The 22,452-nt window shown below is 48.1% G+C and overlaps 2 protein-coding genes across 9 annotated transcripts in view; both read left to right on the forward strand.

The window, feature by feature from the left end:
* cngb1a (cyclic nucleotide gated channel subunit beta 1a) overlaps positions 1-10,735 on the forward strand; it is a 42,411-nt gene extending 31,676 nt beyond the window's left edge. For all 3 annotated transcript variants that reach the window (XM_064337354.1, XM_064337353.1, XM_064337355.1), the window contains 10 exons: positions 359-423; positions 950-1,072; positions 1,291-1,432; positions 1,762-1,921; positions 2,302-2,399; positions 2,624-2,707; positions 3,037-3,155; positions 3,455-3,601; positions 4,492-4,675; positions 5,965-10,735. In XM_064337354.1, the coding sequence (XP_064193424.1) occupies positions 359-423; positions 950-1,072; positions 1,291-1,432; positions 1,762-1,921; positions 2,302-2,399; positions 2,624-2,707; positions 3,037-3,155; positions 3,455-3,601; positions 4,492-4,675; positions 5,965-6,198 (1,356 nt within the window). In that variant the 3' untranslated portion in view covers positions 6,199-10,735. The remainder of the gene's footprint in view (positions 1-358; positions 424-949; positions 1,073-1,290; positions 1,433-1,761; positions 1,922-2,301; positions 2,400-2,623; positions 2,708-3,036; positions 3,156-3,454; positions 3,602-4,491; positions 4,676-5,964) is intronic.
* Positions 10,736-11,005: 270 nt separating this feature from the next.
* Positions 11,006-22,452, forward strand: part of kifc3 (kinesin family member C3) — a 47,725-nt gene continuing 36,278 nt past the window's right edge. Inside the window, exon 1 of one of the 6 annotated variants that reach the window (XM_064337361.1) lies at positions 11,006-11,526. Coding sequence is in view for 5 of the 6 variants with exons in the window: in XM_064337357.1 (XP_064193427.1) it covers positions 20,244-20,501 (258 nt within the window). In the remaining variant the exon portion in view is untranslated. Of the gene's footprint in view, positions 11,527-19,794; positions 20,502-22,452 lie in introns of those variants that run through there. The other 5 variants (XM_064337357.1, XM_064337356.1, XM_064337358.1 and 2 more) reach the window with 5 other exon arrangements.

The raw sequence follows: 22,452 nt of genomic DNA on the forward strand, positions 1-22,452 counted from the left end.
AAATGGATTGCGACAGTCAAGCATCAAAGATCGGTCTTACAAGGCTAATATTTCCCAAAATGTCATATTTTTTTAATATGGTAAAAAAAAATAAAGTGGCTAGACACTCATCCAAATTATAGAGGAAGTAATGCATGTGCCTTGCCCTCTTTAAAATAGTAAACTTCCATTATAAAAATATTAGTATGATTTGTTAGGTTTTTTTTTTTTGTGGGAGGAGTCTGAAGTACTGGTGTTAAGTCTGGTCAGTCGCTTCAGTAAATTTCAACGTAGATATAAATATGAATTGTGTAAGTCTGAGGGGTTAAACCAGAGGCTGTGATTGTGTACACTCAATGTAGTCCTCTCCGCTCCACAGTACATGGCCTTCTTCGAGTTTAATGACCGCCTGGAGGCCATCCTGAGCAAGGCCTATATCTACAGGTAAGATGGAGGAAAGAACGATTATACAAGTGTTCGCTAATGTCTTGTTTGGGGCAGTTCTGTCGCTCTCCAGTAAAGGTGTGTCTTTCTTAGCCATCTCTGCCAGTCTCTCCCACTCTGAAAAAACATGGCTTTGTAGATCTCTTTTATCCTGTCTCTCTCAATGTAATGTTTATTTAAATCAATGTATTTTTAACTCTCTCCCTTTCTCACTGTCCCTTTCTCTCTCCCACTCTCTCTCCCTTGCGGTCTCTCATTCTCTCTTGTTCTCCCTTTCTCTCTCTTTTCCTTTCTCTCTCCCTCTCTTTCCACCTTTCTCTTCTTCTTTCTCTCTTTCTCTCCCTTCCTCTCACTGTCCCTTTCTCTTCCATGTTTTTTCTCTCTCCCTCCTCCCTCTCTCTCACCTCCCCTTTCCCCCTTCTCTCTTCGCTCTCCCCTCCCTTCCCTCTCCCCTCTCTCCTCTCTTCCCTCTCTCTCAACCCTCCCTCCCCCCCTCTCTCCCTCTCTCCCTCTCTCTCACACACAGAGTCATCCGCACCACCACCTACCTGCTGTACTCTCTGCACTGTAACGCCTGTCTCTTCTACTGGGGGTCGGACTACCAGGGTCTGGGCTCCACTAAGTGGGTGTACGACGGACTGGGAAACAGGTGAGCAGGACAGCTCAGGCGTGGGCGTTAGCTTCCAGTCCCCTTCTCCCCCCCCCCCCATGCTCTACTCTGACAAGCTCCGCCCCCTCATGCTCTGCTCTGACAAGCTCCGCCCCACCATGCTCTGCTCTGACAAGCTCCGCCCCCCCATGCTCTGCTCTGACAAGCTCTGCCCCCCCATGCTCTGCTCTGACAAGCTCCTCCCCCCCCCCCCACAGTTACATCCGCTGCTACTACTTCGCCGTGAAAACCCTGATCACCATCGGGGGGCTGCCCGACCCCACCACGCTCTTCGAGATCATCTTCCAGCTGGTCAACTACTTCGTGGGAGTCTTCGCTTTCTCCATTATGATTGGTCAGGTGGTATTGTCGCCGGTTGGCGGAGGTGAGCCATCGCTGTTCTGCTTTGTGCGCCTGTGGCTTTGGGCTGTGTTGATGTGTCGTAGCCTCCAATCGCAAAAATTTTTGTGTGCAACTGTGGCTTTTGCAGTTATAAGTGTCAGTAGTTCTCACCCTGGTTTGGGGCAAGAAGCACACAAAGTAACTACAATGCATGGATGGACTTGAACCAAACGAGTAGTAGAATGTTATGCATTACCACAAGCCCCTGGCCTGTCGTCCGATGATGGAGGCCATAGTTTAGTTTGACCATGTCCTCCCTGACCCCCCCCCCCCCCCCCCTCCTCCAGATGAGAGACGTGGTGGGCGCGGCCACCGCGGGACAGACCTACTACCGCGCCTGCATGGACAACACCGTCAAATACATGACCTCCTACCGCATCCCGCGGGACGTCCAGCACCGGGTCAAAACCTGGTACGACTACACCTGGCAGTCCCAGGGCATGCTGGGTAAGGTGGCTGGGCCTGTGTGTTTTTACGTGTGGGAGGGGGGAAAGCGGCTGTTGTCTTTCAGCGGCTGATGATCGCGTGCTTTTAACAAGCTGTGGGTTTTTGGGTTTTCCCCTGCCCCTCTGCGTCTCTCTGTCAGTTCGGTGCTCTAGTAAACAGCAGAGCGTTACAGTAGGTCCCCCGGTGGTGTGACTCCTAATGATGAATAACAGATCAGCAGCTGGTTCTTCCTATTTGTCCTCGTACCCTGTCTAGTCTCTGGTCCCTCTCCTCCCTCGCCTCTCTATCTCTCTCTCCTCCTCTGTCTTCTCCCTCTACTCCTCCCTCTCTGTCTTTCCTCTCTCCCTCTCCCTCTCTCTCTCTCCCTCCCCCTCTCTCAGATGAGCAGGAGCTGCTCATGCAGTTGCCGGATAAGATGCGGCTGGACATCGCTGTGGATGTGAATTACTCCATCGTCAGTAAAGTCGCTCTTTTCCAGGTGAGTCTGGCTGCTGGACATTCAGGGCCAGTGCCTGCTTAAGACGTCTGGAACCTCAAGTGAACCTTCCACCCACTTTCCTGCATGTCTGTTCTTGGCCACAAAGACAAAACATTTCTCTCTCCCTCTCTATCACTCTCTCTCTCTTCCTCTGTCTCTCTCTCTCTTCCTCTCTTTCTCTCTCTCTCCCTCTCTCTATCATTCTCTCTCCCTCTCTCTCTCAGGGCTGTGACAGGCAGATGATCTTTGACATGCTGAAGAGGCTCAGGTCTGTGGTCTACCTCCCAGGCGACTACGTCTGCAAGAAGGTGAGGGGCTAGAGAATTGCTGAATTATGGATTTTCTGCCCATTCAAACCAGGTGTGCCTGTCAGTCTGCTTCCCCTGGCTGTCCACATAGTGATAATTAGTCAAAAAGCTCCTTTTTAATATTATTCAAAATATTATTTATTGAGTCATGTGCTGCACAAAATTAACATTGAGTCATTCCATGCCAGTAAAACAGGGTGAATTGAATTATTTGATATCGTGTTTGCTCTGTTTGGAATTTGGATTAGAATGTGGTATCCCAATCGCCGTTGGGTGGCAGAGTGTAACGTGTCACGTGCCCCTGGCCCCGCCCCCTTCCTGTGCTGCAGGGGGAGATTGGCCGGGAGATGTACATCATTAAGGCGGGGGAGGTGCAGGTGGTGGGCGGGCCCGACGGGAAGACGGTCTTCGTCACGCTGAGGGCGGGGTCTGTGTTCGGGGAAATCAGGTAGGCCCGCCCCACAGTTCCCTCGCTTCGAGGTTCGCTTTAATACACAGCGTAGAACTGTGCGTATCGCTACAGTATATCGGTTAATAGGAACAAGTAGCTTTTTGACTTTTTGTGCTATGTTACGGTTGTTTGTTAACCGTTCTATATGAATTCAGTGACCTTCGACCTTTATCTATGAATTCGTTTTCATTGGTAACAAACTGGGCTCCCGTAACCGCGGTTACTCTATCCCTCCGGTAACCCCCGGTAACCCTCGTGGTTTCCCCCGTGCCCGCGCTCCGCGTGGCGTCCTGCAGCTTGCTGGCGGTGGGCGGCGGGAATCGGCGGACGGCCAACGTGGTGGCGCACGGCTTCGCCAACCTCTTCATCCTGGACAAGAAGGACCTGGCGGAGATCCTGGTCCACTACCCCGAGTCCCAGAAGCTGCTGCGCAAGAAGGCCAAGTGAGAGAGAGCCTACTGCCTGCACCCACCAATCACAGCAGCACATTTGGGTCATGTGGTTGGGTCACCTGACCAGTGTTGACACGCCTCCTTCGGTTTCCGAGAGGGGAAGAATCAGTAGGTTCTTCCCCCAGTGACTGATCTGGGATAAGCGTCCTTCTCTGGACTTCTCTGAGATCACAAATATGTGATTAGAATGTTCTTAGCTGAACATTCTAATGCTGATGTGACAATCACCACTGTGGTGATAGAAACATTCCAGAACACTGCGGTGATTCTAGAACATTGACTTTCCAAACATTCCAAAAAACTTACTCTCCACAGGGTTTAAGTGAACTGGGATTAGGATTATGGGTGGTTGAAATGATCTATGGTCAGGAGGCCTTCCTCTCAGCTCATCAGCAGGAGTAGAGGAATTTATGTGGAGGGAGTCCAAATGAGTGGGAGAGTGGGGGGGGGGGGTCCTGAGTCCACCTGACCTCCTTCAGATCACTTTTGATCACAGCTCGAGCTTTCATGTCACATGACCAGTCATGAGTGAGTGAGATGGGGGAGTGGGGGGTGTGGGGGGGGGGGTATGTGGGATGAAATCATGAACCATTCTTTACCCGCATTATTAGCCAGGGCATGAGGGGGTGGAGCAGGGCACTTCTTATTATCTGATCTAGAACATCCTGTGATCCCTCATTAATCACAACCTCACCCCCCCCCCCCGTTTTCCTGGCGGTACCTAGGGACCTGGCGGAAATCCAGGGGGGGTGGATAAATAATCCAGCAGGGGAACTGGCCTGAGCCAGAGGAAAACTGGGAAACAGGAAAGCTGGGAAGCTGGCAGTTGCAAGTGCAAATCTGGGAATCAGTGCTCATGGCTCTTCCGGTTTGTGCCCCAGGAAAATGCTGACTAAGGACAAGAAGCCAGCAGGTGACAAGGGCGAGGGGAAGGAGGGCGCCCAGGTGATCCCCCCACGGCCCGAGACCCCCAAACTGTTCAAAGCTGCTCTGGAGATGACCCAGAAGTCCGGCCTGAAGGGAACCCTCTCCCTGCTGAAGAAGACCTACAAGACCAGCGCCAGGGTACGCTGCCAGAGAATGAGAGGACACACGCACACACACACACACACACACACGCACACACGCATATACACACACACACGCATACGCATACGCATACACACCCACGCACACATACACACACACACAAACACCCACGCACACACACACACACGCATATACGCGTATACACACACACACAAACACACACGCATACACACACTCACACACACACACGCATACACACACACATGCACACACGCATATACACACACACACATACACACACACACACGCACACACGCACGCATACGCACACTCACACACACACACACACACGCACGCATACACACACTCACACACACACGCATACACACACTCACACACACACGCATACACGCACTCACACACATACGCATACACACATATGCGCACACACATACACTCTCACACACACACACACATGCATTCACCAAAGTGACTCAAGTGGTTTTTCTGAGAGACACGCCTTCATTTACACAGGATGAAAAAAAACATTTTTCCAAAGGCCTTGAAATGGTTATTATGCGTTACGCGCACTGTGTCTCTCCAGCAGGCCGTTCACTCACAGCAGTGTGCACGCAGAGTAAGCCTCTTTCTGGAGGCTCACCGCACACGGCAGGTTTCTCTGTGTGTAACAGAAAAGGAGGGTGTTTGTGTGTACTGCGCACATTCCACTGCCCTAGCAGCTGTGTTTGTCCCACACGATGAAACCCTGTCATTCACTCTCTCTCTCTCTCTCCCCCTTCCTCTCTCCCTCTCTCTGAACCCCTCCCTCTCTCTCGCTCTCTGACCCTCTCCCTCTCTCTCTCTGACCTCCTCCCTCCCTCCCTCTCTCTGACCCCCTCCCTCCCTCCCTCTCTCTGAACCCTCCCTCTCTCTCTCTGCCTCTGACCCCCTCTCTCTGACCCCCTCCCTCTCTCCCTCTCTGAACCCCTCCCTCTCTCTCGCTCTCTGACCCTCTCCCTCTCCCTCTCTCTGACCCTCTCCCTCTCTCCCTCTCTCTGAACCCCTCCCTCTCTCTCGCTCTCTGAACCCCTCCCTCTCTCTCTGACCCCCTCCCTCTCTCCCTCTCTCTGAACCCCTCCCTCTCTCTCGCTCTCTGACCCTCTCCTCTCTCCCTCTCTGACCCCTCCCTCCTCCCACTCTCTGACCTCTCTCTTCCTCCCTCTCCGCTCTCTCCCTGTCCTCTCTCTCTCGACCCTCTCTCCCTCTCTCTCCCTCCCTGTCTCTCTCCGTCTCTCTCTCTCTCTCTCTCTCTCTGACGCCCTCAGCCCTCCAGCTCCTCCCCCACCCCCGGCGGCCCGGCGGAGGAGGAGGACGAGGTGGTGGCGGAGAGCAAGGACGGCTCGGCGCTGATCCGTCTGTCGCCCGCGCCGCAGGGGGAGGACGTCCTGTCCGTGGAGCTGCAGCCGGGGGAGGGAGGCGCGGAGGGCGGGGAGGAGCCCGGGAAGCAGCAGGAGGAGGAGGAGGAGGAGGAGAAGAAGAAAGGGGAGCCCAAGGAGTAGCCCGGGTAAGAAGGCCCACGGCGTGAGAATCCGCCGCCCTTCCCTCTCGTCCCGGAACAGGGCGTCTTGATCTCTTGCGCTTAGGAGCCCCGAAAAGGCCACGCCCGGTCCACGCCCTCGCCCCGCCTGCTCACGGCCCCTGGGGAGCGGCGCCTGCTTCCAGGCTGAGTCAGCCACCCGGAGTAACCACGGAAACCACACAGCCGCCATCGCGCACCCTGCTCTCCCCTCCCTCTCTCGCCAGGAAAACGATCGAAGGAAGACACGCGCTGTGGAAAAGTCTATTTTTCGATCCCCTCTCTGACCCCTGGGGGACGCCAATACCTATAATTTCTGTTTTTTTTTTTTTCCTTTTGTTTTGTGATTGAAACCCCAGCGGTGTTTTAGGTCCTTCCCGGGGTATCACAGCGACTGAGGGCGTCAGCCGCCCCATAGCTGGACCCCCCGGGGACGGGCCCTCAAACCTGCGTGGGGACGGGATATCTCCAGGTCTGCTCTGCTGAAACTGTTTTACACACAACCGGTCCCAAGGACCTGCCAAAACACAGCTTAAACCCCCTCCACCCGTCACTTGCCCCCCATACAGGCGCTGTCCCTCCGCCTAGTAACAGTACTCTCATTGGCTCCTGTAGGACCCAGGAGCCACATAATAAATTTCTGTGCTTAGTTTTTTTTTTTGACTGATCTTTGAAAGGGGCTGTCGGGGGACTGGAGGGCCAGAGTAACACATTCTCTGTTTTTTACGCCAGATTCTGCTGCTGTTTGCTGTAGGTGTAGTTTTCTCAAGCTGTGGCAGTTTTTTTTTTTTTTTGTGTCATGTTGACGATAAAGATTGGAAAAGAGTTTACAGCTGTCTTTGTAATAAAGAGCATGTGCTACAAGCACCGCCAGACAATAGCCGGCCAGTTGCCTTGCATTCGACCACCCTTGGAGTAACGCCAGCTATAGAACCCAGAAGAGTTTGTAGTTGTGCCATCGTGGATAATCTCAGGCTTTTTATTTGCTGTTTTTTTGTTTGTTTGCTATTTTTAGTTGTTAGCGTTTTTTTTTTAATTTATTTATTTTCGTTTCCCACATCCAGGGATGAATGCCAAGCGAATGTTTTGCCACACCATTTTGCAATCGTAGAAATACTGTTGTAACATCAATGAAATGTTGTGGAAACATTCATAATAGATTGACTTGGGGAGTGACACCCCCCCCCCCCCTCCCCCCCCTCCATTTTTCTAACTGGAGCAGCCCACTGACACCTACTGTAAAACGAACATGGCTTCACATTGATTCTGCGCTATGGAACCATCGCTGATGTTTGGGATCGATTCCTGCACGGTCCCCTCACAGTTCTCACATGCAATGTGGAAAAATCCTTTCCTTCGATAGACGGTCATCAGTACTGTATATCAGTGGGAAGGTGGTGAAAAATGCAAATATGTATTTTTTTTTTTGTTTTTTCATTCCGTTGTTGGTTGAGAAATTATAATTATATTATACAGGCCGTATTTATTCTCTGAGTTTGCACTGAGAAAAGTACAGGGGTGGTGTTGTGCTGTGACTTCTCTCTCACACGTTGCTGTGCTAATGTTGATGTTTTGTCTATCGAAATTCGCCAAGATTGCAAGTTTTGTGTGTGAGCTGATCAGGGCTACACACTCATCAATGTTCTAGGTTGTGTGTGTGAACTTGCCGACATTGCACCGTGTGTGTGTGTGACCTTCTTAGCGTTGTGTGTGTTTGATGTGTGAAGTCAATACAATACATTTATTTAGCAGAGGCTTTTATCCAAAGCGACGTACAATAAGTGCATACCGAAGGTCATTGGAACAACTACAAAACACAGGTCCGATAAGGTACAATCCTCATTATGTAACAGCTAATCATGGCCCATAGCCATGAACACATAAAGTCCAGTTCACACAGTAGACATTACTCTCTGACCTGACCTATGCTAAGTCGAACTAGGAGGCATGACAAGCTACAACGGCAAGATAATGATGCAAACTGCAATATAAGCCGCCAGCAGTGTGTGCTTTGTGTGTGTGCTCGCGTTGCGTGTTCCGTGTCTGAACTCATCAGCGTTGCGTGTTGTGTGTTATGTGTTGCGTGTCAACTCTCCAGCCCTGTGCAGAGGAGTTTATGTAAACTCACCAGCATTGCGTGTTTTGCGTGTGTTTTGAGCTGAGCGAACAGTCCTGCATTTTCTGTGTGTGTGTGTGTGTGTGTGTGTGTGTGTGTGTGTGTGTGAACTCAACAGCGATAACCCCTTACCTCATGACAGGACGACATTTAATTTCACAGCTTCTGATTTAAATTAGGTTTTACACTGAGGAAGTCAGCTGAGCCTGACTGAAAATAAGGGAAAGGTCAATGTGCTCGTTTTTTTTTGCAAATGTGTCTTACATGCACAGCAAAATTTCCGGTGATAATTCCCATGCTAACAGAGTCCAGTTGGCACCATGTGTACTCTGTAAAAGTTGATTTATCACTGGCCATTTTACTGTGCTTGTCCACTGGGTCAATTTAACAAAACAGGCTTTTCAAGAAAAGAAAAAAAAGAAAAAGATCTCTGTTTAAAAATGGTCTGAATTTTGAGAAGCAGGCAGGCAGGCAGGCAGTGGCAGTACTGCGGTGGTAGAAATGCCTGGAAATCCCGAATATGACTTCTGCTCACAGAGGAAGACGGGAAGGAAGTGGCTGGAAGATAGTCATTGTGTTTGCAACGCCCAGACGAGAAGCTAAAAAAAAAAATATGACCAAACAATGCTGAGCAAGCCTGTGTTTTTTTAAGGGAACCTTGGTTCCCTTAAGCCAGGTTCACTGTTAGGTTCTCTGTTATGTGGAAGCTCAGTGGTGCTTTCTGCATTAATTGAAAGATTAAGCTCCACTGTTGTTAGTTACAGACGACTGCATATTCTGTGCTACTGCATAGCGTACAGCTAGATCCATTACAATGCCATTGACTTTTAATTACTCCTGTGAGGATGTCTGTTTATCTACAGTACATGACTCACATGAACAGTAGATCCCAGTGCTCACTGATTTATTTATTATTTATTTGTTTATCCAAAGCTGCTGTTAATATCACCAGTATTAATGATGTACTGGTGTACATTGATACTGATCACTTTTCCATTCATGGTTTGTCTGTTAATTGCATCTGTTGAAGAATGACCAGACGAAATTGCAGGGGGTTAGTCACTAAACGCCTGTCCTTTTTGTGTTTATCATTGTGTGGGGGGATTGCTCTTTTTTGTTTTTACACAAACAAACAAAATACAGAAGCTGAAAAGCATGTTGTGAAAAAATTAGAATGTTATGAAAACAGTAACTATTTTCCCTTAGTTTTTTTTAAATTGCTGAAATCAAATGGTAATGTTTTATTAAGTAAGCTTCATTTTTTTAATGATTATTGATAGTTCTGAAATATGTGAAGGCTGCTCAGTTCCCAGTGCATAGATGTTTATATTATGAGACTGCTGTGTGATTTTATATGTAACTGGACAGCCGAAGGAAGACGTCGCCATTTTGTTTTCATTGTGTTGTATATAGCAGTGCTCATGAGGCTTACCTTTTGAGATTTTTTTCGGTCACCACAAATGCTGTGCTTATTTTCATAGCTATGTAAGAGTTATGCGTTTGTTTAGATCAAGAAAATGCAGTGTTATGTTTTGCAAATGCCTTCCCAGTAGTCAAAAACTAAGAGAACCTTAAAACTGTTATCCAACTATCTCTTTTTTTTTCAGAAAACACTGTGTTCTGCTCTTTCTTCTGAATGTAGGAGTGTACAGTAGCAGTTTAGGTCGCTGTGTAAAATTGCCCTGCAGGCTTTCAGGCAGGACAGTGCAGACAAGATGCTTCTGCCACAACACCCTACGTCTGGCTTGTAAATATGTTTATTTAATATTTTATTTATTTATTTTATATAATTAATATCTGATATCCGGTTCAAAAAGCTGTGAGAAAACCAGACACTGAATGTAGTTCATTACGTTAAATAGGCCCTAATGCGTTGTGTGTTTTATTTTCATGTGGTAACACAAGTCAGAACCGATTGATTACTGTAGAAGATCATGTGTGGAATTGACTTTTTAAAAAGTTTTATAATAATTAAGCATAGGTATATAGATGCTATCAACCTGAGAACCAGCTGCTGAAACTGCCAGCTAGACTGTACATGCTCATACTTAGTGTATAGGATTTTATTTATTTATTATTATTTTTTTTATTTTTTTTTTTTACTGTTCATGAGCATTAGTGGAGGCTTTTGATTTTGACAGTTTAGCAGTGTGTTGCTATGGCCTCGCAGATTTAACGGCTCATTCTCCACAGTTCGGATGTGCATGTTTGTATAGAATTAAAATGGAAGTCCTCTTTTTTTGTATCCTACTAGTTGTGTACATACGGGGTTGTTTGACCTGCTTTACTCTGCATTAATACTCTCAAATGAGATCAACTTTAATTTGCTAATGCTTTTTAAATTGTGTGGCTTGTAAAAAAAATGTATATAATATATTAGTAAAAGTGTTCGAAATTTTTCTGATTGGTTTGTAATTATTATTATTGTTGTTGTTATTATTAAGCAGCCGTAGTGGTGGTTGTTGTGGTTACTGGCAGATGTGGAAACTGGGTGACACCGAGTCCAAAGCTAGGAGACCTATTGACCGTATTGAAATGTAAAACAGGTCAGTGACTCGGAATACACATGCACCATTAAAGAATCACATGATGCTGCTTTTCTCAATAAAATAGGACAGGTGTAACGTCTTCAAATTCACGTCACAATCAGACCCTCTCGCGCATTATCCGCCCCTTAGTTTGGTAGTTTATTAATAGCAGTAGGCCACAGATCCGCCAGTGAGAATGTTTTTTTGTTTTGTTGAGAGCACCTTGAAGTAGGACCCGTTGCATAATTGAATTATTATTTAAATTAAATTTGTAGTTAAAAGTAAGTGAGGTGGTCGAAACGCAACGCTGGTGAAACTATCCAGCGGTGTGCGTGAAACGGCAAAGGCGTGCTTTCTCGTTTTAAACCAAAGCGTAGAATTACGTCACTGCTTTTGTATTGAATCAGCTGGCTGGCTCTCCGTCCTCTCCAGCGGGTCTGGTTGGTTCTCAGCATCTACAGACGAGAGGCGGTTTAAGGAAGGAACTTTCTCAACTGTGGGTACGCTACGCTAGTTACATTCTCGTGCCGCAGACAAGGGGCTCGTAGCGCTTTGTTGGAGAAGCCAACAGTTTCGTTTTTTTTTTTATCTTCAATGAACCACAGGAGTAATCTAAAAGGATATACGGAGCGTTCTAGGAACTTAAGTTTGTCCGCTGGCCAGAGAGGTAAGAACATATTTTGTATTTGGCGCTACTTCTCGGACTGTTTCGTTAACAGTTTTACAACAACCGTGATTCACAGGTGTGATTATCAAGGCTCGTTCGTAAATCATGAATGTTTTCTCGTGAACTACCTGGAATCTTCGTTTCGAAAATATTTTTAGGGCTGCTACTCGTTTGGGACAACGCATTTCTGCTGCGACACCCTTTAAATCCTGAGCAAAATTAAGCACAGAAATGAATTTCATGCACGCTTGCAAAGTGTTAGTGCATCAGTTTAGTTTCACAGAGTTATACACATTTAGCAACCTACGTCAGAGATTAAATAGCGATTTTTACTTTTTGTCTTAATTCGCTTTGATTTACGAATACCCTACACGTGTTATAGCCTGGGTTTTTATAATTCCCCCCCAAAAAACAGGATTGAACAAAACGTGGGAGTCGTTGACGGAGATTGTATCGGGTGTGCCAGGACAGGGCCGATCCAACCAACGGATGTCCTATTTATAGTACGGCCAAGACATTCCTTCGTAAATCAGACATTCGTTAAATACAAGGCCAACAAATTGAGGACGCGGCACGGGCTAGTTTGCTTACATACCGTGTGGGAACGGAGTGGCTGACACGGATACAATGGGCTGTTTAAATGATAGCGGGACGGGACTGAATAGGTTACACAATATGCGCATTGAGAATGACAGGTTTGGTAATGTAAACGTCTTTCGCGTCTGTACGTTTCTAAATCATGAATGGGCACTGGACGCGAAGAATAAAGGTCGGCGGTTTTCCACCCGCGAGCCAGCGTGGCGTGGTTTACGATTTCTGACAGGGGAGTCTAGGGCTGTTTTTAAAAACACACACGAAATATTTCGCTCCGGGTGGGAGAGCTTGTTTGTGGACTACATCCCCACTGCATATAAAACAACCCCTATATGCCATTTGGGGCCCTGTTGTTCGTCCCCGCACATTGGCTATATAGCCGAGGCTATCCTTCCTTTCTGTTCCACTAGCTAAACCAGCGTGCCAAATTCCCGAAGAAAGCACGGCTGAGAAACTCGACGTCTAATTTTCCATTTTAGTTGTTCCACACTCTTTCGGTTCAGTTAATCTCTTGTCAAGTTCAGTGTTTGTGTCTCCGAATGTTCTAGTGCGCGTGAAAATTGCGATAGTGGCTGGTGGTTGTGCGGTAACGCACGGGACTGTCCGGGCAGCGCGCGGATGGAAAGACGCTTTTGACATCTGGCTTCATCTGCCGCTATTTAGACAGGGATAAGGGAGGGGGTGGGGGTGCATGCAAGAAGACATCACAATAGCTTCACGGTAAATAGAAGGACGGTGACGGAACTGGTTGCAAGATGGACGGATTTATGTGTCACCTTATGGAAAAATATCTAGTTCGGTTAAGTCGCCCATGGAAGCCTAGGCTATTCGTTAAAAAAATAAATCTGAGTCAGTGAGGAAATAGCCTTTTCTTTCCTGTCCTGTCAAAAGAATTTCTACAGCCTGTCGGCTATCGCTATGCGCTCAAATAAATTATTGCAATTGACGAGTGATTTTTAAGAACTACACAAGGCTACTCGTTGAAAAAAGGGTTAATTTCATAGACATTTGTTACTTCTATTTTTCAGCTTTTCACACGTTAAAATGTTTTGGTTAATTCAAATTAACCTAAACATTTTCAGTTGAGATGCACCTATATTGTTAGGTTAACAAAATGAAGTAAAAATGTAGGTTCATGAAATTAAGTAGCCTATGTTTCAGTGTGTTTCATATTTTGTTTGAAAACCAGAGACCTGTCTGGCGGTCTGCGTCATTTATTCCACGGTGCACGTGACCGCTCCGCGCTTTTGACTCGACTCGTGATCTTTCCGCATTCAGAAATCCTGCCTTTCGCTTTTCCAGGGGTATTGTCCCTGTGCCCCCCGTGGCCTTGAATAGATCGATCAAATGCGTGTCTGTAAAGAATAGTCCACGCCAAACGATTTTGCGCAGTTTTGTTTTTGTCTTTGTTTTCCGAGCTTTTCATTGTCTGAGTAACAGGGGGATATATTGTTGGTGTCCTTAAATTCTGTGATTGTAACCTACTTATTAGTCTATCGTATACGGTTTTTTTAAAAATCACCCAGGCCTGGTATTTTCGCCTGTCTAGCTTACAAATGAAACAATGGATTATATATTTTCTAATGCTGTTTTAAAATAGCCGCAGTTTGACGCTGCCTGTTTTAAGCTTGTGTCCAGATCATGAGGGAAAAGATTCTTGGTGGCTGAGATATTACGGAAGTTGTGCAGGATGTTGTGGCTCGGGAAAGAACTACGTGGATCCACCCTTTTTTTTTCCAGTCCCTACTTCCAAAATCTCTGTCTGAAATGTTGCAACTTTATATGGCCGTTATGTAAGACCTTGATTCAGAACAGATCATTGTGACTTCGCCTTAGCCAAAAGGACTAGGCTTGTTCTCGATAAATCCAGCAGGGGGCGTACGTTTACCACGTTGGACTCTTGAGACGCGTAAATCCAAGTCTGCACAAATAACGCTTGTAAATTTTCATTTTTAAGAGAGTTTCCGTATTCATGGACGTCACATTTACACAGAATGGAGCCTTTAGACTAATTAAAGATAATTACATTTCGTGGAATACTGATTTAGAGCCGTTGTCGCTCTGGCTGTTACAGTTTCCCCGGGTCGTTGTCGCTTGTTAATGGATAAAATACGCAGTAGGGAAGGGATGCAAAACCTGCGGCTGTCACGGCACATTAGCCCTGTGAACATTTGTCAACGAGAGAAAGTGTATGCAGATGAAAATGCCGTAGCTGAAGGCGATGAGTTAATTGGCTGTGCCACTGAAAACGAGAGGGTGCAGGGAAACTGTGGATATGTGGCTGCTTCGCTTGCTGACTTTTTTGATATATATAGCTGTGAATTCGTGAGGCCACCCGCCAAGAGAAATTGCAGTCCTCGAGAAGCAGGAGTTGCATGGAGAACAAACTCCGGATGTTCACAGAAATGTGCCAGTGATCCGACTGTACTGTTTTTATACAGTTCATTGGGCAATCCCGTAGTTTTGCGGTTTCAACCCCCGGGTGAATTTATGGTACTTGCAGCCGTATTGTGTCCCAATTGTGCCCCTATTCATGTAGGATCTCTCGTCAGAGCTTATACTTGCAAGCGACGTCGTCCTGTCGTGGCTAGAGCCAAATGTCCCGACCGCGCGCTGACATGTGCAACGCAGATGTTAACTGCTTTAAACAGACCGTTTTTACTTCACCCTCAACGGTCGTCAACTTTTCCGTTATGGGCAGTCAGTGGGCCTGAACAGACTGTGTGAAAACATGTACTTCAATGGCAGAACAGGCTGAGCTGGTGGAAGTGTTTATATAAATAACTTTCTGGGAAGGGGAGGGGCTGGTCGTTTTGTGAAGGTTGGTGTTTTGGGGGGGGGTCATCGTTTTTATACAACATCCCCCCGCCCCCCGCAGAGATAGGTAATGTGCATTTAAAGCATAAGGCTTTAGTATTTCCCTACCTTTCTCTATAATTTGAATGAGCACACATGATAAACTAAGACCGGACACCACACATCCTGTTGGCCCTACATAGCCCTGCTGTGAGGGCCACATCACCGCCTCTCTGTGCAGGATAGGGTTCTGCACAGTCCTGCCCCCACATCCACACCCCAGCGGCGATGCTATCTACCCTGTCATTATGTGCTTATGCAGTGTTCCTCCCCCGGTCCTGTTAAACTGTGCAATTTACTCCCTAAAAATAGTTTCTGGGAGGGGGGAGGAGAAGGGTGTGTGCAGTGCACTGTGGGTAAGCGACAGGGAAAATGCTGTTTTTTTTTTTAAGGACAGTTTTTGTGAGGTTAACTGAGCATCTCATTCTACTGCTGGGTAAATCTATTTTGGTAAATCTCCCTGAATCCCCCACTTATTAAAAAAAAAAAAAGTTTTGTTTACTAAAAAGCAGAGTGCTTATCCCATTTTTAAAATTAAAGTCCTCTGCTGTATGCCCTTTAAATACAGAGGGCTGAAATCTCCTCTTTTCCCTGCACCTGTTTATGTCATCGTTCTGTTATGCCCCCCCCGGTGGTGGAAAGAGCTTCCCGTGGTGTTCAGGACAGTTGAGAACCTGGGCCCATTTTCCGATAGACCCACAATCCACCTCTTCAGGCTGCACCTTGGGTCCTCCTGGTCTTCAGCTCTTCGTGCCCTGATGTGGAGCACTTTTGTTATTTTTGTCCATTCCTGAGCCTGTAGTTTTTGTTTTGTTCGTTGGTGTAATTTTATTAGATGCTTCTTGCCAATGGTGGCTGCCAGGTGGACTGAACCTGGTCCTTTCGCACTATTTAATTTTATCTATACAGGCCTAGATTCCTCCCTGCACTTTAATCCCTGATAATATGCGCTTGTGTTTGTGTTGTTAGTCGGCTCTGGCTTAGAGCATCTGCCAAATGACAGCAATATAAAGGCAATTTAGTTCTGCACTTAGATCTGGTATTTCCCTTTTGGGATTTATATACTTTAATTAAAGCCCCTCCCCCTCAGGATCACCTTACGTGACGTTATAGGTGTTTGCAAGAGCGACGTGTGCATTTTTGTACACTGGACATGTATACTGAAGCAATTCAGGTTAAGAACCTTACTCAGGACGACATAAGCTGTGGTAATCTTCCTACCTAGGAATGGAACCTGCAACCTTAAGGTCACTAGGCCTGTTCCTAACCTTATCGCAGTCACAAAGGTGAGGTGTAACTCATTCAAGGGCGAAACTGCATCAGCAACATCACAGGGGGACTTAACCTAAGCCTACCTGATCATACGCCACAGAGGGACTGGATCCTACTCCTGCCTGTTCATACACCACAGAGGGACTGAACCCCACGCCTGCCTGGTCATATGCCACAGTGGGACTGGACCCCATGCCTGCCTGGTTATACGTGACAGGGGGACTGGACCACACGCCTGCCTGGTCATATGCCACAGGGGGACTGGACCCCACGCCTGCCGGGTCATACACTCGTGAAAGGGCTGTGAATGAACCGGTGCCGCTGCTGCAGGGGAAGAGCTCCATTGGCTGCGCCCACCCAGGAGAGTGTTTGACTGCGCCCACCCTGGAGGGTGTTTGGTTGAGCCCACCCAGGAGGGTGTTTGGTTTGAAGACGCCTCGTTTAAAGCGAGGGCCAAGACATGGCAGGGACGGGATTGGCTGCCTCAGACTGCAGAGCTGTGAGCTCGTGGAGAGAGGGAGAGGGAGAGAGAGAGGGAGAGAAACATGAAAAGTCCAACATTGCCTGAGAAATAAGCAGCACCAATAGCAATTGCACACAGCCCTGAGACACTTGCAGTTCCATCCCTGCTTTGTGGCTCTTAAATATGGCCAGTTTTGCCTGATCGACAATGAAATTGGCCAGCTTGCGGTGCTGCCTCTTTTCTCAGGAGTACTTTACTCTGCAGAACAACACCACTGTTACTCTAACCCTCTAAAACTGTGGACAAGGTGTTTAACCTGGGGCACTGTAACTAAATAAAAGCATTTCTCTACTACCACCCAGAAGGTGGAATCTTTTATCCACCATGCAGTCAAAGCAATCCACTGCACTGCAGTTTGCAATGAAGTTGTGCAAGTCACCCATGCACCTAGGAAACGATGGCCAATGAGCACCGTCAGCGGATGAGTGGGCCCTCCATCATGTGACCCACACCGAGGGAGTTTCATGCAAAACATAGTGTGCATATACAAAGAGGGAGAGAGGGAGAGGGAGTGCAGGAGGGGGAGGGAAAGAAATGGGGAGTGCGGGTGGGAGAGGGAGAGAAGTTATGGGGTCAAGGCGAGACTAGTGAGGCAGAGACAGACACCCTTGCAGTTTTTTTTTTTTTTTTGAGGAAAGGCAATTTGTTGGGTCATTACAGACAAACATACAAACGCAGGTGAATGAAAAGACTTTCACCCCGCCTCACATGATCACGAGCTGACTGAATGCACAAACCAGAGAGAGAGACCGAGAGAGAGAGAGAATATGATGACAGTGTAAATGCTCCGCTCAGCCATTGACGGTGACTGGGATTTAAAAGTGCTGCAGTTTCAATATCTGAGCGGCTTTGTTGGGGTGGTCTTGCAGACCTGTCATGTTACCTGTCCAAGAGGATTATCTTCCTCGCCTCCACTCATCTTCCTCATCGACTCAGAGTGTAGGCTGATGTACGCACCTTCACCTTTTTGAGTGCTGGGAAGTTTTTTGTTTTTTTTTTATTTTATTTAGTTTTTATTTTTATTTTTTAACCTCAAATGCTCTTTTTGGGGATTCAGACCTTGTTTTTTCTTTTTCTTTTTTCTTTGTTTCCTCCGTAAAGCGTCTCTGTGGCCGAGTCTCTCTGTAAAAAGCACGATGCAAATAAAATTGAATCGAAATTGAAAGTTCCACTGAAGAGGAAAGGCCTGAGTTATTGTATTTATGTTTCTTTATCACCCAGAGAAAGTAGGCCAGTGTATGTAGAATTTGGTGGAAGCTTATCATATCGGATTTGTTAGGCTAAGTGAATTATTACCAAGTTATGACTATAATAAAGTTATATAACTTTATAAAAAGTTTTATTTCAATATTTAACTTCATTTCATGACATAAACCCGCAATCTGTTAGACCTTCGTGGAATTATGATAAGCGAGGCTGTTGTTGTTGCCAGGCGGCTGCGTGTGTGTGTGTGTGTGTGTGTGTGTGTGTGTGTGTGTGTGTGTGTGTGTGTGTGTGTGTGTGTGTGTGTGTGTGTGTGTGTGTGTGTTGTGTGTGTGTGTGTGTGTGTGTGTGTGTGTGGTGTGTGTGTGTGTGTGTGTGTTGTGTGTGTGTGTGTGTGTGTGTGTGTGTGTGGTGTGTGTGTGTGTGTGTGTGTGTGTGTGTGTGTGTGTGTGTATGTGGGGGGGTGTGTGTGTGTGTGGCTCAGGAGGAGACCGTGTGTTTTCTGGAACTTTCTTTTAGAGCGCAGACACTGGAGGCCTTTGTAACGTGAGCGTTTCGCATATCACAACTCAAGCGGTTGATTTAGGGTGTCGGTTATCCCCCGATGCCCTCTATGGCTGCCCCAACACCCCCTGCCCCCTCGGGCCCCGTCATGTACCACACTGGGGGGCACAGCCGGGAATGAGGTCGGAGGTCGTCTCATCAGGCCGCAACCAATCACATCCTGAGCCACCGCTTCGGTGGCAGAGAGCGGTTTTATTTCATTTAGCCGCCGCCAGCGCCCCCTCCTACCCCCCCCCCCCCCCATGGAACAACTGACTGCGCTCACAAACGCAGGCAAATACCAGGTCACCAGTACGCCCCGCGCTTATCCCTGTCACCGTGGCGACAGATGGACAGAGCGAAGCGAGAGAGAGGGAGGGAGGGAGCGATCAGATAATTTCACTCTTTCGTGCTGGGCGATACTGCTCTTGGACCTGTCATCTGTCAGTGGAAGCGAGGGCGAGTGAGAGAGGGAGAGGGACGGAGGACGGGATAGGGAGAGTGCTGTTTCCACCCCCCCCCTTCCCCCCCCTCCCAAGGAAGGAATTTGGTTACCGTCTCTGCCTGGTAGCCAGGGAAGAGAAGGGGCTTTCACCGGACCTGTTGCTATCGGCGAGAAGATAAGACGGAGCTGACGACCAGAAGAACGCCTGTGACATCACAAAGGGCGCTGTTGTGCGCTTGAGCTTCCGTGGCTCTTTTTACGGCTCTGTTTTTGTTGCCGTGGTGAAGCCGTCCTTCAGCAGTGTGGAAATGGCGGTGGCAAAAAAACAGAGCTGGAACAGAGCCAGCCGCGGGTGCAGGTGTAAAGGTCATGTGACGGGAGTGGTTTGACTTGGCGGCGCGGCGCGGCGCTTCGAGGCGGTCCCCGGGGTCAGGTTTCCTCCTCTCGCCTCCCGGGGGAGGGGTGCGGAACTCCGAACCTTATCAGCGGCGTTCGTCTCGGTGGCATTCCGACGGACAGCCGCCCTCACCGACGCCCTGATTGCTGGGGCGGGGGGGGCGTGGCCAGGTGAGATATAAGGCGCAGGTGAGTCGGCGCAGGTGGATCAGTCGATGCTGAAGCTGCCGAAACGCGTGGACCGTACAGATCCGCGGACCGGACAGACACACGGACGCGCCCAGGCAGTTGCGATAATTGGACGGCGATAGGGGATTATCTCCACTCGAATGACCTCTGCTGGACCTGGAGGACGTCTTAGACCGGATTCTCCTCCCCTCAGACAGATTATCCACCCACCCCCCCTCCCTCTGTGTCACTTTCACAAATTTCACTGGCAAATCCACTCGCTCACTCTCCCCTAAATGCAAAACAGCCTCACCTGCCTTCCCGACCTGGACAGAGACAGGCACACGAGCTGTGGAGAGGACCGGGCCAGGCGTTTGTAAGGGGGACAGACGCTGACCTTTCTGGACTCTGGTTATTTAAGCGGACTGTGGTGGAGGAGGCGCGCTGTAGGAGGTACAGCGCTCGAGGAGGCGCAGGGGAGGAGCTCCCTGAGTACAGGGGCCTGAAGGGGGACGAGGAGGAGCTGAAAGCGGGCCGTCTGCAGACTTTTGTCCTTCAGAAGCAGAGCTGGACTCCCCCTGCTTTCCAGCGGCTCTGGGGGGGTTCTCCGGGGGGGTTCTGGAAGCCCAATAGAGCTGGAGTCTCGGCCTGAGGTGTCGCTGCGAGAGGAGGTTCGTGGGCCCGTCACCGGGCCTGCCGTGGGTCTCCGTGGGAACCATGTACGTCCTGTGCACCCTGGCGGTGCTGACCCTGCACAGCCTGTTTAGGGCCAGGTGGCGCTCCCTGAAGCTTGAGGAAGAGGAGGATGAGGAGGACAAGAGGCACGAGGAAGAGAAGGGGGGCGAGGCTCCCCGCAGCTGCGGCTCCGCAGCCGGACGCAGCCCTGCAGACAGTCTGCGCAGCCAGGGGGACCAGGACCAGCCGAGTCCCAGAGTCAGGCCTGAGAATGTTCCAGAGAGGAAGAGGAGGATGAAGGTGAGGGCACAAATGTTCTGCCACCCCCAGGCTGTACCTACGGGTGGGCAGCGCCCATCCATGTGGGGTAGTAGCTGGAAGTTATAACAATAACAATAATAATGATAATAGGTAGTTGCCTAAGTAGACATCATCAGTCAGGGTGTCTGGCTAAATTAAAATGTGTATGTCACTGATTGATACTGGTGCTGAAGGAATTGTGGGTAGTTACCTTGCCTAAGTGCAGGGTACAGGTGCGACTGTAGCGTCTCTGTGTGGGACCGGTCTGTGGAACCTGGCTGAAGCGTTCTGCACCCTCTGTGAGTGGAACACACCTGTGGCCAGAAGTCCCTCTCTCTGTTTGGACAGCCTAGCTTTTAGATGTTTAAGTCCGGGGGCCATATAGAAACCATTAAGCCTGTATTGTTTATTAGGAGAAATTTGCTACGTCTGTTGGCGGGCGTAGCAGAGTTAGAGGAGTGTTAGAGGGATGGATGGGAGGAGAGAGGCTCTGCATTTACACTCTGCCATCATTGTGCCGAAGAAATGTACTCTGCCGTCTGGAAAATGGAGACATGGTGTTGACAGTTGTGAACCGTGGTGTGTGTGTGTGTGTGTGTGTGTGTATGCATACCATAAAGGGTGCCATGTGCATGCGTGGCTGTGGATGTTAAGTGAACACAGTAATGGTGAAGTGCGGTAGTGATGGAATACAGAGCTCAGCCCCTGAAAGGCATCGCTGGGGATCAGCGATGTTATGTAATGAAGAGTTTTCTTTAATCTGCAGATCCACATTTTCATACATATATATTTTTTTAATCCCGGTAATGCAATCTTGTGGCCATAATACAGTCACTAGAGATGGCTATAATACAGTCACTAGTGATGTCTAGTAAAAATTCATTTGATATTCAGATATTGCATGGACCATGGCATCTTAAAATAATGGAATGCTGCATTTTTTATTTTTTAAGTGTGTCTGAAATTATTACTTGATGCCAAGAGGTGTACAGTGTTCCTTTAGACAGGAAAAGGAGTGTTATTTTTTATTTTAATAATAACAATATTATTTTATTATTATTATTTTTTTTAATTGGCATCTGTAATCCCACCCAAATTGGTAATCTGTAAATTATGTACAAGTGTGCTCGCATGCGCCCCTGCTGCCGGCTCGGTAGAGTGGAAACAACTCGCAGTTCTCCTCTGAAACACGTGGTGCCAGCCGGCTGCTTCTTCTCACATCACAGCTGCCCAGCTGTGCATGCGCCGGGCAGGGGCCGGAGGAGACCCAATCATACACGGGCCCACAGAGCAAGTCACGAGTGCAGGAACAGCCAACAGGGGGCGCTCAAGCAATGAACAGCGCTATCCCCTCTGACTATAGACGGTTTCAACGGTAACAACATAAACAAACGTTACTGCGCATGTGCGTTGTTCTGGCCCTAACTTGACTTCCGGCAGACTTCCGCAAACAATCAATAACAACAGAGTCCCTCTAGACTATTTCTGACAACAAGCAAAGTAAACAAGTAAATTACGTTAGCTAGCTAGTTAAAACTATGTCTAGCCCGTATTATTTGGGGTTACCAGTCGAAGAAAAGAACCGTTACTTGGCCAAACTGAAATGCGATAATGTTACATTACCAGAAAAACAAGTGACAGAAACAGATAACTGTTGACAGTATTGCACCTTGCTGAGCATCATACATTCCTTACATAATGCATAACTGTTCTGGGTTACATGCACATTCATTCCTGTAGTAAAAAGTGCACTCTTTCTATGATATTGCTTAAAAACGATGATTAGAAGCACAAACTGGGGCTAGTGGGCAGCATGTGTAGCCAATGCAATTACTGTAGGTTATTTATTTGTATAGCATGTATTGATGGGAAAACATCGTGGCTCTTATAGTTTGGGTCATCTTGCTAGGTTACCACAACAAAAATGATCAGGCAATGTAACGCTGTCAAG

This window comes from Anguilla rostrata, chromosome 5 (genome assembly GCF_018555375.3).
Source record: "Anguilla rostrata isolate EN2019 chromosome 5, ASM1855537v3, whole genome shotgun sequence".
NCBI classification, from domain to species: Eukaryota; Metazoa; Chordata; class Actinopteri; order Anguilliformes; family Anguillidae; genus Anguilla; species Anguilla rostrata.